The 15,876-nt window shown below is 36.2% G+C and overlaps 2 protein-coding genes across 12 annotated transcripts in view; one reads left to right on the forward strand and one right to left on the reverse strand.

Moving 5' to 3' along the window:
* The window catches only part of LOC149079909 (uncharacterized), a 161,959-nt gene extending 147,191 nt beyond the window's left edge, over positions 1-14,768 (reverse strand). The window contains exons 1-2 of one of the 6 annotated variants that reach the window (XR_016193512.1): positions 4,218-4,342; positions 3,769-4,075 (exon numbers count right to left, since the gene is read on the reverse strand). Coding sequence is in view for 5 of the 6 variants with exons in the window: in XM_089238697.1 (XP_089094823.1) it covers positions 3,769-4,054 (286 nt within the window). In the remaining variant the exon portion in view is untranslated. Of the gene's footprint in view, positions 1-3,768; positions 4,076-4,217; positions 4,355-14,581 lie in introns of those variants that run through there. The other 5 variants (XM_089238697.1, XM_089238696.1, XM_089238699.1 and 2 more) reach the window with 5 other exon arrangements.
* Positions 14,654-15,876, forward strand: part of pug (pug C-1-tetrahydrofolate synthase, cytoplasmic) — a 114,569-nt gene continuing 113,346 nt past the window's right edge. The window contains exons 1-2 of one of the 6 annotated variants that reach the window (XM_089238693.1): positions 14,654-14,688; positions 15,446-15,523. In XM_089238693.1, the coding sequence (XP_089094819.1) occupies positions 15,474-15,523 (50 nt within the window). In that variant the 5' untranslated portion in view covers positions 14,654-14,688; positions 15,446-15,473. Of the gene's footprint in view, positions 14,689-14,804; positions 14,824-14,852; positions 15,261-15,445; positions 15,524-15,876 lie in introns of those variants that run through there. The other 5 variants (XM_089238695.1, XM_089238691.1, XM_089238692.1 and 2 more) reach the window with 5 other exon arrangements.

Raw genomic sequence — 15,876 nt, forward strand, 5'->3', positions numbered from 1 at the left:
CAAGAACATCCACATTATGACCGTGGCATACTCCGATTTCGCTGTTGAACAAGAATTTTTGTGCTTTCAACCTCATAGTAAGAACACGCGGTGGACAACATATTTAACATTTCTTAAGTAAGTTGTAGTTATTTGTTCAATTACTTTGTTTTTTGTGATGTTTCCATGAATTATGAAATCGTGAAATGCTATAATTAAGTTATCATTTTGCCGTGACTGGCTATCGTTTCCATTCTGCGGGCAAATTTCCCGCATGTTGGATGATGTCGTTAATTTTACATTTTTAATTATCTTTTTCCCCTTTATCAAATAAAATTGAATTTTTTCAGGAATATTCATGTCAATTTTCAAGTCATTCTGACAATCGTTCTTTTTTTACAGTGTTCTGAAATCAGAACCTTGGTTATAACCACCCCGTATATCGTAAATCATTGCTAATTAATCTGCATTATTTATGCTTCATTAAATACATTATATTCACCTAATTTTTATTGCTTTTTGCAAAATAGCTTCCTAATTAAGTATGCTGAAAGTAACTGGAGAAAAACCTTTATATATTATATGATTAATAATAACATTGAAAGAATTTTCAAACACACAGTAACCCATTGAGTTAAGCAAAAAAATAATTAAATTGCAAAAGTTGGTTTTTGTTAAAATGTAATAAATATTTATTGATTAATTAGCATGGGAATAGTGTTAATTTCATTAATAAACATTTTATTTTTGTTAATTATTGGAAGTTTGAATGATTTTTCAGAAATTTTATTGTTTTTAATGTTAATACTATTTAAAACAAAAAAACCGGTTTAAACCAAAAAAACCTGGTTTAAACCAAAAAAACCCGGTTTTTTGGTTTTTTTAAAAAAAAACCGGGTTTTTTACCAACCCTGCTACTAGGGTCATAACTGATAAGAATTTTGTTGCACAGCAGTCTCAAAAGTTCGTTTTTTATGACGTAATTTTCTTGAAGGGTTCGTTTTCCGGAATTTTGTGAAGGGCCCGTTTTTTAGCCCCGGAATTTTATGAAGGGTCCGTTTTTTAGCCCCGAATTTTGTGAAGGGTCCGTTTTCCTGCCCCGGAATTTTGTGAAGGGTCCGTTTTCCTGCCCCGAAATTTTGTGAAGGGTCGGACAGACCCCTGCTGATATATATACATATATCAAATTAAATATATTAAAAACGTGACTCTTTCGAGTGACATCACAGTCTCGCCAATCGTTGCATTTTTTGTGACAAGTCCATTCTGAGTTGATGACTTCACATAGAGCTAATCCAATACAGCTACTATATATAGCCATGTATCACATGTCAGCGATAAAAAAAATTCACCAGCTTGGTGATGACCCCAATTACAGAATTATAGTCTGACCTACAATGATAATAAAAATTGGAAATGGCGCTAAAATAGATAAGGATAGCACGCTCTCTCTTGAAAATCATTTTTGTCACCAATGAAGAATTTTAAAAAAGACGAAGCACAAGGATTATCTAATGATCATTTCATAATTTTTCGCCGAGCCACAGTCATTTTCAGCACAGCACACAAGCGCTAATTATAATTATTGCAGATTTCGAACTGCAGCGCTCGACACTTTCTTCTTTTTTAAGTCACAGAGAGGTACGTGCACTAACTCATCAGAGTGGGCTTCCCTGCAGTAGTAATCTTTCTCTATGGTCCTGTTGTACCTTCACGTCCGGAAAGTTTCGGAACAGCTATTATACAAATACAAATACAACGCCACAACAGGCAAATTGCCCAACGAGGTGGCTGACTCAAGAACATCATGGATCCCCGAGCCCCTACCTACTACTGCTACACCACACATGAACCCCCCCCCCCCGCGGAACCCCCCAACGAATCGGTACATGCGGGAATGTGCGTGTACGTGTAGTGCAACCTGACGTAAAGTTTGTTTCTGTGTAATGCTTGTTATGTGTAGTGCTATCATCTGCCCCCAGTTTTACTAACTATGAGTGAAATGTTATGGTTGAATGATTTACCGTTGTAGGACTGTTGCTCTCTGTGGCGAGACTTTTTAACGGGGAGATCGGCTCGCATTTACGCCTTGAAGTTGGGAACCACAGAAAACCAACTTCAGCCGACCACCACTGTGGGGTTCGAACCCGGATCCTCGCATCACGAGTCCGGCACTATAACCACTCGACCACCACAGCGGCATGTATTGCGAATTGTATAATTCCTTTTTAACGATTTATTTCTTAGGCGAGAAAAACGTCAGAAAGCATGACAAGAAGTTGCCAAGAGTGAAATAAAGTCATGCTTTTAGATGTCTTTCTTGCCAAAGAAAAAAATTGCCAAAAAGGGATAACACCATGACTTTTAAAGCAAAAAAAATGAGTATGAAAAACGAACAACCAAAACAATAACATTTCTAAGACTATATAGGAGATTGAGAATAACAAAAAGCAATAATCATATGCAATCATCCCTCTGATATATAAATAAATATTCTCTGGGATATAAATATAAACCTGGACTCTTTTAAATAATGCAACAGCCAGGACAAAAAAATCTCTCTGGGTTCAATAAAAACATGATTGCGAAATTTAAATCACAGTGTCTAGTTACAATTAATTAAAATAGAAATACAGTCAAACCCCACCTCCATTTAATGAATAAAAACCTCGATATAACTAATATTATTTGAACCACCCAAAGCATTTTTTTCTTATTTCTGTCACCCAAAAGCAGAATCTGAAGATTTGACTTCCCAGGAATTGAATTTCAGCTCTTCTTTAAAGACAAATAAAAAAGGGCAGGAGGAAACTATTCTTTTTGAGTAAAGGAGGTAATAAAGCCATTAAAAATGCATGTGGGAAGGTTTCAGCAATCGATGAAATACCAATACTATAAATCATTGTGCTGTCCGAAAAAGTTTAGATTTCAGTAAAAAAATAGTTACTTCAAAAGTCAGTGCTCTGTCTTGACAAGTAAAGAATAGTGCATCATCTGAAGAGAAAATGTTTTTCGAATACGATTTCGACAGAATTTGATAAAAAAATGTTGAACAAAATTTCTATTGAGCAATTTTTTCATGTGCCCTATCTTTATTCTTAAGTTGATTAAATTTTTGTCTGAAATAAGTTGTAACAGCAACCCGCAAAGTGAGTAGCTTTCAAAATTTGTCATTCCTAGTGTGTTTATGCTTCTGATCAATTTGAATCAAATTTAATTATTTCTCCTTGATTTAATGAATAAAATTGTCAACTTTTTCTGATTTCTTAAATCAAGGTTCGACCAGATTTATACCACCCGGGGCAAATATAATTTTGCCACCAGTACAACTTAAAAATTTGATAATTTTATAGTGGTGTTCTCTGTTCCCACTTAAAACTGCCGCCCAAGGCAGTTAGCCCTCCCCCTCTAGTTCCGGCTTTGTGATAAGCAATAACAAAAAATGAAATAGCAAGCTGAAGGAAGAATAATAAGCCAGCAGAAAAAAAACATCAACAGAAGAAAATGGCTGACCATCACTGACCAGGAAGAAAAGCGCCAACAGGTTAAAAAGGAAATCATCAAAAAAAGTCACCAAAGAAATAAGGGATTATACTATGGCTGTTCCAATGTTTGTAACAAAAACAAATCTGGTATCAAACTCATGACACTTCTAAATATCCGTTATTCGCTTAAAGCGTAGATACTGTGCCAGGTAATCTATAGGTGACAAAAAAATTGCCAAAATCACCATAACCTTGCTTACAGAATCATAGTTTATGTGAATTCAAAATTAGAAAATTTCCTCACCTCCATCACAGGTTCTCAACATTCCAATGGTTCCGCCAGTATACAGAACCAAAACTTTAGATTCCTTACAGTCTGATTCTATTTTTGGCAGGGAAGTGCTTTTCAATATTGATGGCGGAGATTTGGCTTCATCCCGCTCAGATTCTACCTTCGGAGATACAGATATGGGTGATGAGCGAGAATCCAAAGGACCATGAGGATCCAAATCTGCTCTTCTAAAAATCGAACGTAACTGTTCCGAAGAGCAAAACTCAGAGCTCTTCGAACGAGAAGAATTAGCGCTCATTACTTCTGATGATAGCTGCAACTGTGGATACAAAAATAAATTGCAATTTATTGATTGAAATTTTAAAATTTTGAATGTGCGGTATATAACATCAATCAACAGTTTAAAAGAGATGAATAGTCTCAGTCTAAAAAGAAAATTAAATGAAAATGAGAAAACTCACATACAAAAAATGATTAGGGATAAACAAACAAGGAAAAAATATAGAAAAGACGCAATTAAGCAACGTGGTTGAGAAATCGCAAAAACCACTTGTTTACATTTTCCCTCACAACTAAAAGATCATGGTCATGACGGCGTTGACATACGTTACTTCTACATGTAGCAGCTCGCAGCTGAAAACTTCACCAGGGAAAATAAAATCAAATCTGATTTTAAAAACAAACAACCGACGAATAATTACCGGAATTATTACTAATCTCAATGTAGTAATTATGTCTATGTTTTTTTTCATTTCTCCCTTTGATTAGTTACGTGGATGATTAGATCCCGTGAAGACAGTGGGCATCAAAATTAAAGCAACCCAAAGGTTTCGATCGCATGTTCAAGAAACCTACATACCTAAAATGACCATATGTCCCGTATTTCCCGGGACAGTCCCGGTTTTTTTTTTTTTCCATCTACTTTTTTGCAAAAATGGCCCGGTTTTTCACGTATTTTCAACGGAGCCAACTTGACTATTTATTCTTCAAATCAACGATTATAATTATCTTTCTAACTCAGAAATTGCATTACGATAATTACGACTACAAATAAGAATATTCATCTCAAACATTTGTTGCTTTTTCTTTTTAATTCACTGAAATTTGAAGTGGCGCTTGTTTTCCGCGATTGGCGACTTATCTTGTTTTAGCATGAGCTGGTGACTTTGCTTACTTTTGGTACCATTTTTGACGGTAATTGGCAATGTCCCGTATTTTCCCGTATTTCGAAGCTCAATTTCCTGTATTTTTCTCAACGAAATATGGTCAGCCTACTCTAACGTAAATAATAAAGAAAAATCAAAATTCAACCAAAAAGCCAAAAAGAAAAATAAGAACCAGACGAATAAGAAATAAATAAAGAATTGATACGAAAGCATAAGACCTAATGTGTCTCGTGTAATGTCATCAACAGGGATGATTAATAGCTAGTAATTACTAGCCCAATACAAATGGCATAAACATTTTTTACTCTTATTTTCCCTGAATACAACACATATTCAAAAATATACATACAAATACGCTCTAGTCTATCTCTTCGAATGAAAAAAAACCTTTTGGGAAAAAAAATTTCATAAAATCTCAAAAATTATATGAAAAAAGTATAAATTCAATTGAAAAAGTTTTCTTCTCCCTCTGAGCTGATTTGAAAATACAGTCGAATCCCGTTATAACGAACGCCAAGAGACCGGAGGAATCACTTCGTTAAAACGAAATCGTTATAATGGAATTCCAGGTTACCTAGCATTGTTCCTATGTAAACTTATTTGTGAGATTAGAAAAGTGCTCGTTAAAACGAGATTTTCGCTATAACGGTATTCGTTAAAACGGTATTCGACTGTATCTTTAGTTGATGTTATGTCCCTCTTTAGTTGATTGAACAGTCTGGGTCCGTGTTCCCTAAGGTGCTTTCTTTGACCTCGCCATGTTGGGGTCGGATCGGCTAGACAGTATTTCCGTTCATGTGCAAAAAATTATGTGACTGTCCCTTATGACGTGCGGGGGATTATTTGATTTTTTGTTGAATTTTAAAAAAAAACCATGTGGAATGGTGCATTCAGACCAGACCAGAATTAAAGTTTATCGTTGGTACCTTGCCCTTTAGGGGAAAATAGCCAACCTAAAAACTGCTCTTGTGAGCATATGAAAAAGCAAGACAAAACTGTGCATGTATGTATGTTATGTAAGCGTGTGTCAGTGAGGGGAAAGAAAATTTTTGACAAAATTGAGATTGGACGAAAACGCAACATTCCGACGTGATGTCAGCACTTAGGGAAGAAGGCATTTTGGGAGCAGACTCGATAGACACTCAGGAAATCGGAATAGGCCTTTTCTATCACCATTTTTGGCATGTTGAAGCCAACAATATAAATAGTCCCATTTTTCGCAGTCGGCATTCGATCAGGAGGGACAAATAATTCCCATACTGAATAAAAACATTAATCTAAAAATTTTAAATCCGAAATCAGTTTTCAATCTCTCAGGGCCCCTCACTTCAAGGCCCCCCCCCCCTCAGGGCCAATATAAAAGTAACGGCAATAGCCTTGTCTTTTATTATACAAAGATACAAAAGAAAGAAATAAAAATCTAATTAAACTATTTACACCTTCCCTTTTTCCTAACTATCCAGCTCTAAGGGCCTTCGTAAAAATCTCCTGTGCTTGATCTAAAAACTTCTCTATAAAAAATTTAATTTTCTCTGCACTAGTTTTTGCCTTTCTCATTTCCATAATACTTGTTACCATCAATTGAAGTTTTTTTTTTTTATTGGTACATTAATTTCCTCCTCATCTATTTCAGAAATTTTCTTCATTATATTCTTATTGACTTCATTAATTTTTCTACTACATGGCCGAGCCCGACCCAGCCCCTGTAACAACACTCTGTTCAGAATTGCAATTATTCAATCCAGAAACCTCTCTACGAAAATTTGTTTTCCAGTTACTCTTCCCACTTTTTTCCCTTTCTCAACTCCATTTTTTAATTTACTATTTCCAATAATTATATCGCCAAACCTCTCATTCAAGGCCACCTCTTCTATTTCCATGACCAAGGCACCCTTCTGGCTCAGTGTATTCATATTGCTTCCATCCTTAGGCCAAGTAGTCCCTCTTTGGGGGCCTTTCGATTTTTCATCACTGAGGCCCTTGGCACACTCCATAATTCGCCATGTGGGGGCCTCCACAGTTTACACATTTTGCAGGGTCTCTTCCCCTTACCGTCTCACAATCAGCTGACTGATGTGGGCCTGCACATTTGACGCATTTGGGGTGTCGAAAGCAGTATTTTGCCGTTTGGGATCACATCTGGCATCGGTAACATTTGGGGCACCTTCCTCCCTGCCCCTATAGGGTTCCACTACAATCCTCCAGTAATTTAACAAGTCTGGAGTTCAAAAATCTCCCGGCTTCTAGGTAGCCTTGGTAATTCCACTAACCAAAGGGGAATGGGGATTTTAACTCTGCCACATTCCCTGAGCGGTCCGAAGCTTACAGGAATTCCAACATCGAATCCTAATTCCTTGAGGATTAGGATCCTTATTGCTAAATTTATTTTATCCAATTTTTTAATGACCACTTTCAGATTCTTCTCTTGTCTAATCAGAAAATTGTATAGTATTTCACTCTTTTCAACTTTAAATAATATGAGACTTTATTGTAATCACATTTAGACTTACAGGATAATTTAATCCCTTGCTTCAAAATCCTTTCTACAAAGGTTATTTTAGGTCCCGCGTTAACGCTTTCCCATAATCTGTTAACAACAACGGCGGGACCCTTTCATCATTCTTCTGGGCATATTGTTCCGAGATGATCATCGTTCCCTCTTCTTTATCAGATTTTTTTGGGGATAACTCTTTTTGGGCATATGTAACGCTGACAAATATTTAAGTTATTTCTACTTGATATTCATGAAGTGAATTATATAAGTCACCACTTATATAATAAGTGGTGCGCAAAAGCGCAATGAGAGAAAAAAAAAAGAATCCGAAACAATTAGTTCAGTACCCTTAACAACATGGTTATTTCAGCCAGCAGTCGAAGAAAAAAAATATATTTGATATATTTTTTATGGATATTATTTATTATAGTTATAAATCATAGTTATAAATTTACAGTGAAACCTCGCTGCAACGATACTCGATATAACAATAATCCCTCTACAACAATATTTTTCTTAGTCCTAGATTATCGTTATATCTAGGTTTAAATTATACTTATATGGCCATATAAAATATGTGAAAGATTTTCCAAAAAATATGGGAGATTTGTGCTAAATGTGCGGAATAAAAATGATATATAATAAAATTACGTGATTTCAAACTATTTTTATTGGTAAGCTAGCATTCATGAACTGAACCACAAAAGCAATATTACATAACACGATTGTGTCATTCAAAAAGAATTTAAAAAAAAAATAGAATATTTTCAAATGCACGCCATATCGTCGGCGTTCAAGAAGAAGTCACCAAGTCCAGTTTTGAGGTTTTGGCAATTTAAACTTTTGAATCGTTATAAAAATTATGGTAAACATTTCCAACTCTTACAGTAGATTTACTGATGTTTAGATAACTGGATTGTGATTCGTATCATAAAATAATTATTTATTTGAAATTCGAATCAACTGTGTGTGTGTGGAGTAGTCCGCTAAAAAAAAAAATATGGAGCCTCCGCCAACACCTTCTAAAGAAGAGTTGCTCTTCTAGAAGGTGTTGCCTCCGCACACGGAGCGATTCCTCGGCGAGCGAGTAACGATTTTTCTTTCCCTCTCACTCACTTCTCAGTACATAAATGTGTTGGGGGCCGCCAACGGCACGATTGCCGAGCGAGTGAGTGGTGTTTCGAGCGACGTGAATTGAAGTACGATCCTCATCGCATCACCCAAATCGTCAGGAAAAAATGGAGGCTTTCAATCTGAAATTTAAAAATGTAATTTTTTACTTTAATGATTTAATAAATGAATCAGGAAGACCTAACAATGCACTGGCCCTGCGAATTTGATTCGTCATACGCAGTAAAAAATATATCATCGCTATAAAAATATATTTTATTAATTTCACGCACCAATTCCCTAGATGTAAATAAATATAGGAATGGATGGATTAAAAAAGATATTAAGGCTGTCAATATGGAAGTAACAGTTAAATATGCTGAGCATATTTGTAAAATATTTAAATTTCTTCACTTGAATCTCGTCGTTGATTTACAAAATCAATTATTTTTGGTTAGTCACTGATTTCAAAACTACTTTTGATCTTCATACTACTGCAATATCACTCTTGGTAATCCTGTGCATATCCGATCAAGGTGTGCCGAATTACCGAAATTGCCGAATTAGTGGAAGTTAATTGAAAAAGCCCATTTAAATACTGTAAACTTCCGCACACTTCACACTTTCTTCTTCTATGTTCGAAGAAAATCCGCCTCAAAACGCCGGATTACTGGACGGCCGGACAAACGCATGGCCGGATTATCGAGAGACTACTGTATACTTGTTTTCCTAGAAACTACTTCCAACTAGTACTGGAGGGGAAGGGGCTGATTCTTCCAGAATACGAAAACTGCTGTCTACAGTCATTGCCATCCACATACTAGATCAGAGCCCGTAGGATGGGATCTTTGGTGGGCTCAGGGATCAGACTTTTCACGGGTCCTTCTATATTGAATTCATAGCGTGAAAAAAAAATGATGAGAATGATGAAGCCCTGGTAGCGCCACCCTTGTGGGGGCCACGTTTAAAATAGAGAGAATACATTTTTTGGTCTTGCCTTACTTCCATCAAACTCAGTTGTAAACTAAAATCATTACCAGTTTTCGTTGACATGTCTAAAAATTTAATCAAAATATCGATTCCAATATCTTTAAACATGGTTACTTAGAAGAGTTAATCCACTTTGCCCAAGAATATTTAGAAGACACCAACGAATAAGGCAAATACACAAAAAATAATAAAAGTCCTAATGCATCAACTGATTTAAATCAAGATTAAATTCATTTAATCTTTCAAGATTAAATGAATACGCTCGCTGTGTTAAGAATCAGGAATGTGAAAAATCGACCATCGCCGCTCACTGTTGGCAAGAAGGCCATAAATTCAAATTTCAAGAAGCGAGAGTTTTTCACAAAGTCAAGTCCACAGTTGATCTAGATTTCTACGAAGGCACATATATTCGGGCCTTTAAAAATATACTAGTGAACGATAATAAATCTACACCCCCGATCGCAACACCATGGCTTAAATTCATTTCGAGCGGGAATTGCAAGAAAATTCGAATGGACCAATCGGATAACACTATTCCGCAAATGTCCAATCAGGACGCTGCATTAGTATCTCACGCAGGCTCACAGCTTCATTCTGACCACGACGTTTGAAGTGAACAGACGTACTTCTTCCGCTGAGCAACCGAGCGTGAAGATTTGGTATTCAACCCAAATGGAAAACTCGGTCAGTGAAACTAGTGGTAAAATTTTTCCTCTGAAGACGGCACCCATTGGTGTTGAAATGCATTAGGACTTTTATTATTTTTTGTGTATTTGCCTTATTCGTTGGTGTCTTCTAAATACATGGTTACTTATCTGAAATGTTTGAAAATAAATTATGTTTCTGTATACATAAGAGATCTAATCGGCTTCATCATATAAATCACATTAATTTACGAACTTTTAATAAAAATTTCACGCAAATTTTAATTAGATTTGGATCGAGTTTATATAAACTTAACTAAAAATTTTTTTAACGGGGATTAACATTTGATTGTATAATCGAACCAGCCCTAATATTTACATATCAGCAAATAAAATTTCAACAAACAATATTCAAATAATAATCAGATCAAACACGAAGAACGAGAGCAGAGAGAAAAATGTAAGCAAAAAACACACACAGTGTTGTGTAATTGTATGAAGTTTTTATTTGACTTTTTTTTATTTTTAAGACAGTTAGTGTTAAGTAGATATTATTAATTCTATTAATTCGTTTCGGGTCTGGGGATTAACCCCCCCCCCAATACCCGCCCCCCTCCCTCCCGTGGAACCGTCACTTGGCCTATTCCTAGTTGTTGTTGCTTTATCCTAAGAGATTCTCATTTGTGAAAAATTGTAAATAGCTGTTTTCCGTAAATAAATTTACACTATAAAAGTTTTGTGAAAGTTCTTTGATAAAACGTGAAAAATTCAACCAATAAGATCACCGTTTGCATTTGCTTGAATGCAACCGATGCGCCAATTAGTTGAATTTTTCAACTTTTATAAAACTTTATAGTGTAATCCCGGCCTTAAGCCCTGATTACACTATAAAAATTTTATAATAATTCTTTTAAAAATGCAACCAATAAGCTGATCGGTTGCGTTTGCTCGAATGCAACCGCGGCTTATAATTTTAGTCCCGTCAGTGGCCGTTGTTGACAAGTTTTATTGTATAAAATTGTAAAGTGTGGACAAAAGGCAGTTAAAGTTGCTATATCTCAGAAGGAAACGGAGGGATAGACGTATGTGGGTACATCCTATTTGATGGACAGGGACACTAATAAGGTGTTTTTAAGGGTATTTATGGCAAATAATTAAAAAAATTCCGTGCAAAATCATCTTTAAAAAGTAGCCAAAGATGCGGACGAATTCGCTCCGCATCCGCATCGTGTGAATAGCTCCGAATAACCCAATTGTCAAAACTTCTATGTGCGGATTCGGAGCCCGCACTTAGGTTTTGACGCATGCGGACGACGTCCGGAACCGCATAAACATTTCCTAGGTGCGGGGAAATTTCGGCTCGTCTGAAAGGCTCAGTATATTCCAATTGTTAAAACTTCTTCCGCATCCGCATTCGCTCCGTGTGAAAGGGGCCTTATACACGTAGCTTCTATCGCCCCCCCTCGGACAATTCCATCACCCACCAGAGGGCGATATTGCCCACTTTGGGAAACACTGCGTTAGAACAAGGTTATCAAAACTTGTATCGTGTTTATCGCGGATTAGTCAAGCACAGGTCATCCGAATTTCTCACCAATCGCTTGTGAGCGAAGTGGTTCAGGGTGTCGCCATGAGGTAGGGACATGTATTGCACTGTATGTTCATGAATTATTAGGGGGCATGTCTCCCTCACAAAGTTTATTGGGGGCAGTCATGGCCCCCACAAGGGTAGGGCTGACAGGGCTACAGCCCTGGTGCCCGGGACGATTCTCAGCATTTTTTGTTTTTCACGTAATAAATTCATCATAAAGGGAACCGTGAAAGTCTGATCTTTGCGGACCTGCTCCAGGATGTGGGGGCCATGGGGGAAGCACCACGAGTCCTAACCCAACATAAATGAACTTTTATCGATGCACATTACACGGTTTATAGACTTTGTGACGGTAATGAAATTTTTAATTCAAAAATAAAAACATTTCTTGCTCGAAAAGGTGGTAAAACGAGCATTTTTATGAAAACAAAGAGTTATAGCCGAAACATTTTAGGGGGGGAGGTGACTACTTAGAGGAGAAATAAAGTTATTTCTCCTCGATGGGTGACTATACCATGTAAAAACAGACATATGGTCTGAGTGTTTAAAATTTGCAGCGGGGCACGCGAGTACAACATTATTTCAATCCTTAGAGGCAAGGTATACATGCAGCGTGTATACCCCACGAAAGTACTAATACATGCTCTAATGTTCTTATTTCAATCATGGATTAATAAATGCACTACTACTCGAGTAGTAGATTACACGATCGTGTAATCGGCATAGTTATTTGACGAAGGGGGTTTGCTGAGTTATTTTTACGCAGTGGAACCCCGCCCCGGCTAGTACCAATCATGGTCTAAGGTTTAAGGCTACTCTAATATTTAATCAGTGTTATAGTTTGGATAAATGTTGGCCACCCCGATCTGGAATATTGTGTTATTTATGGTGCTGCTTTTATGCCATATGCACTAGATACAGGAAATTTTTATCGTACATTTGAAAGATTTTGCACAAGAAAAGTGCGAAGCTGAAGCCCCCTTTCTCCTCTTTATCTATTTAACGTGTATTAACATATCAAAAAGCCAATTGCGGAAAGTGTATTTGGTATCATAAATTACACAAATATTATAAACATTTTCGTGAATATCAAATGCAGAAGAAATAAAAATTCATTATAAGAAATAAAAAAATTAGAGAAAAATAATATAAGAGATTGCATTTTTTGTACAAATTATTGATAGCAGCATTAAAAAAATATCAAAATGAAAGTTATTGTATACTTCACAAAACATTTGAGAAAATACACTTTTTTTAAAACATTTTTTTCAAGGAAATAAAAAGGGGGCGTATAGTAGATATATCATTGATTTGCTACGTGAAAAGTACATAATTCTACTCAATAATAATTGATGCCATTCAAAAGTTATTCTAGATTCCGGCATAGAAACATTACATCCAGGGGCACCGACAAAAATTAAACATTGATGGGAGGGTGGGGAGAAGTTACCCGACGTCCCGTATATCCGAGATCACCCGTGGGGGGGGGGGGGCGTGTAGTGGATTGAAAATTCATGAATTATTGGGATGTCAAAATTCCCGGGTTGCCTTGACCTTTGTTTTGCAGGGCTGGGTTCGAATAACCGATCTGATTATTTCTGTCCAGCCCATGGGTGGAGATACGGGGGGAGTCAAAGGTGGAGTCGACTGATCTAATGTATATACATTTATATATATATATGAGTTGACATCATCATCATCATCGTGCCCCCCCCCAGACTTCCAAGTCTATCCCCGCCTATGGTCCAGCCTTTTGGAATTGACTCTAAACTGTGAGTCGCTGCCTAAAAGCAATGATAGCGAAAGATGAGAGTCACAGTGATGGCAAATGGCGAAGACTTCTTACAGCTCTGTTATGCTGCTAATTATTTTCATGGCTGTCTTTATAGAATTTCTTTCTCTGAAAAACAAGTCTGATTAAAATCGCACTCATAGACGCCCACTAGTCTCCTTGAGAACGCGATACGATTGTCTTTTGTTATAAAATCACAAAAATCAGTCTGGAATCAAAACATGATAAAAAAATGATAATAATCCAACTAGACTAATCTCTTTTCTCAATGTTATCAGAATTTCTATTTTTGATGGATTCACTCTAGGGAATAATTTCATTAAACAGCGGGGGATAAATGAAATACCTTAGATGTCGTCAGTTGTGTAACTGAAACTCGCAAAAGCGAAACTAAGAGAAAGGAAAAGAAGATTTTTTCACTTCACAGCAGTGATTATCAGAACGTGGTTGGTGGACTACTAGGAGTTCGAAAAAGCTTGGTAAGAGGTTTGCGAATGCCAAAGAAGATATTGGAATGAAATTATAGCAAGTGGTATGTCATAGCCCAGGGAGTCTTTGTTCCTTCAGTGTTTTAAAAAGAGCTATACAGATAAGCAGTATAGCGTAGCGTACGCACGGGATTTTCTCAAGGAGGAGGGAGAGAGGGTTTATCTTTTTCTTCTTCTGGGGGGGGGGTGTAGAAGGTCCGTTTTTTACGGACCGTCAAAAAAAGAACACTATGAGAAGAAGAACACTATATAATCTCAGCTTAAGGAGGTTCTGGACTAACCCTATAGCCACTGGATATAGCCAACACCCACTAGAAAACACTGAAAACTCTCTACTAGGTGTTGATATAGCCCTGTTCCAGTCGCCTTAGGTAACCCTGTAACCCCACCTTCTTGTGCACGTCAGTGCGGATAAATATTAATGAAAAAACATTGATTTCAAGTATTTTTTGCTTTCTAATAGTACAAATGATCAACATCCATGAAAAGATACAGAATTTAAATGAAGAAATAAAAAATTCTGAATTGAACAATAGTAAAGTTGGCTTACTTAAAAAACGGGACGTATGGTTAGAACAATAGTGAAAAAATTGTGGTGCTTCATTCGGATCAGCCTGTTTACGTTTTTCTGAAATAACGGAAATGCACTTCAGTGTAGTAAGTTGTTTCTGGAGATTTTTTTTTTCACATGACACATCGTAGTTATCAACCCACGTGTCGTCGCCGACTTGCATCATTCTGGGATGTTTTTCTTAATCGCCATCAGCTGATTGAAAGATGACATCAGCCAAGGTCGTCTTAATCAACTCCTTATCCTAGGGCGGTTATTTCATTATCATCCCTTAAGCATAAAGCCTGTAAAGAAGAAGAAGATTTCATTAATAACTTATTCTCAAACAAAGTTTGTGATTGTGATTGTGTCATAACTTATTACAAACCTCAGGGAAAAAGCTTTGCTGTAGCTTAGAACCTTGATTAAAAAGAAAACACAAAAACCCTTAAAATCTTAAAAAAAGAAGAAGATAGATTAGTTATCACATAGATATGAACTCCTTATCAAGCATTAATAAGTAGTAGGAAGCGTAACCGCTCATCTGGTCAGATTTTGCTCTAAAAAGAAATCTGTTTCTACAAAAAATGACCTTTATTAAGAAAACAATATTATCCCTACGTAAAAATTCTTTGCCTCCTATTCGGAACTTGTTTCAAGCTATGTTGTTGAATATTAAGTGATCATTATAATTTTCTTACTGCCTCTTGATTAACTGTTTATTTTTTATCCTTTTCTGATTGTCTTCTTTCATCAATTTTCCATACAATATATTATTTTGTTATCACTTGTGTTATCATATGCTTTTGATAAAAAGGGATGGTACCAAAAAAATGTTATATCAGTGGCATAATATTCTTTCAGTTGTGCTGAATCTAGGTTTATAAGCAACATGGCAAGTTCAAATCAAGTGAAGTTATTATCTGGGACTGAATTAGCTAAGTAAGAAAACATGTAAATCACTCATTTTTATTTGTTAGAAATTAAAGAACAGCAAAAGTATAATCCCTTTTGGTGACTTTTTCTATTTGATGTCAATTTCATTTCCCTGTAACATTTCAAACAGTAGACCTATAATAGCGACCCTATCTTGGCTCAAATAAAGCAAATGAAATAATAACACACTCCAGACTCGTTCATGATCTGACATCGGCCTGAGATTGAAAACTTAAATAGGGGATCCTTCAACCCTTTAAGCAGTTTTTAAAATTTTCTTGATCCACATTATAACTGCCACATTAATAAGAAATTAATAGAAATAAAAGTGTGTTAAGAACCCGAGATATTTCGGGTGT

This window comes from Pholcus phalangioides, unplaced genomic scaffold, assembly GCF_987345545.1.
Source record: "Pholcus phalangioides strain wild (caught in Gottingen) unplaced genomic scaffold, Ppha-v1.0 ptg000011l_1, whole genome shotgun sequence".
Lineage (NCBI taxonomy): Eukaryota > Metazoa > Arthropoda > Arachnida > Araneae > Pholcidae > Pholcus > Pholcus phalangioides.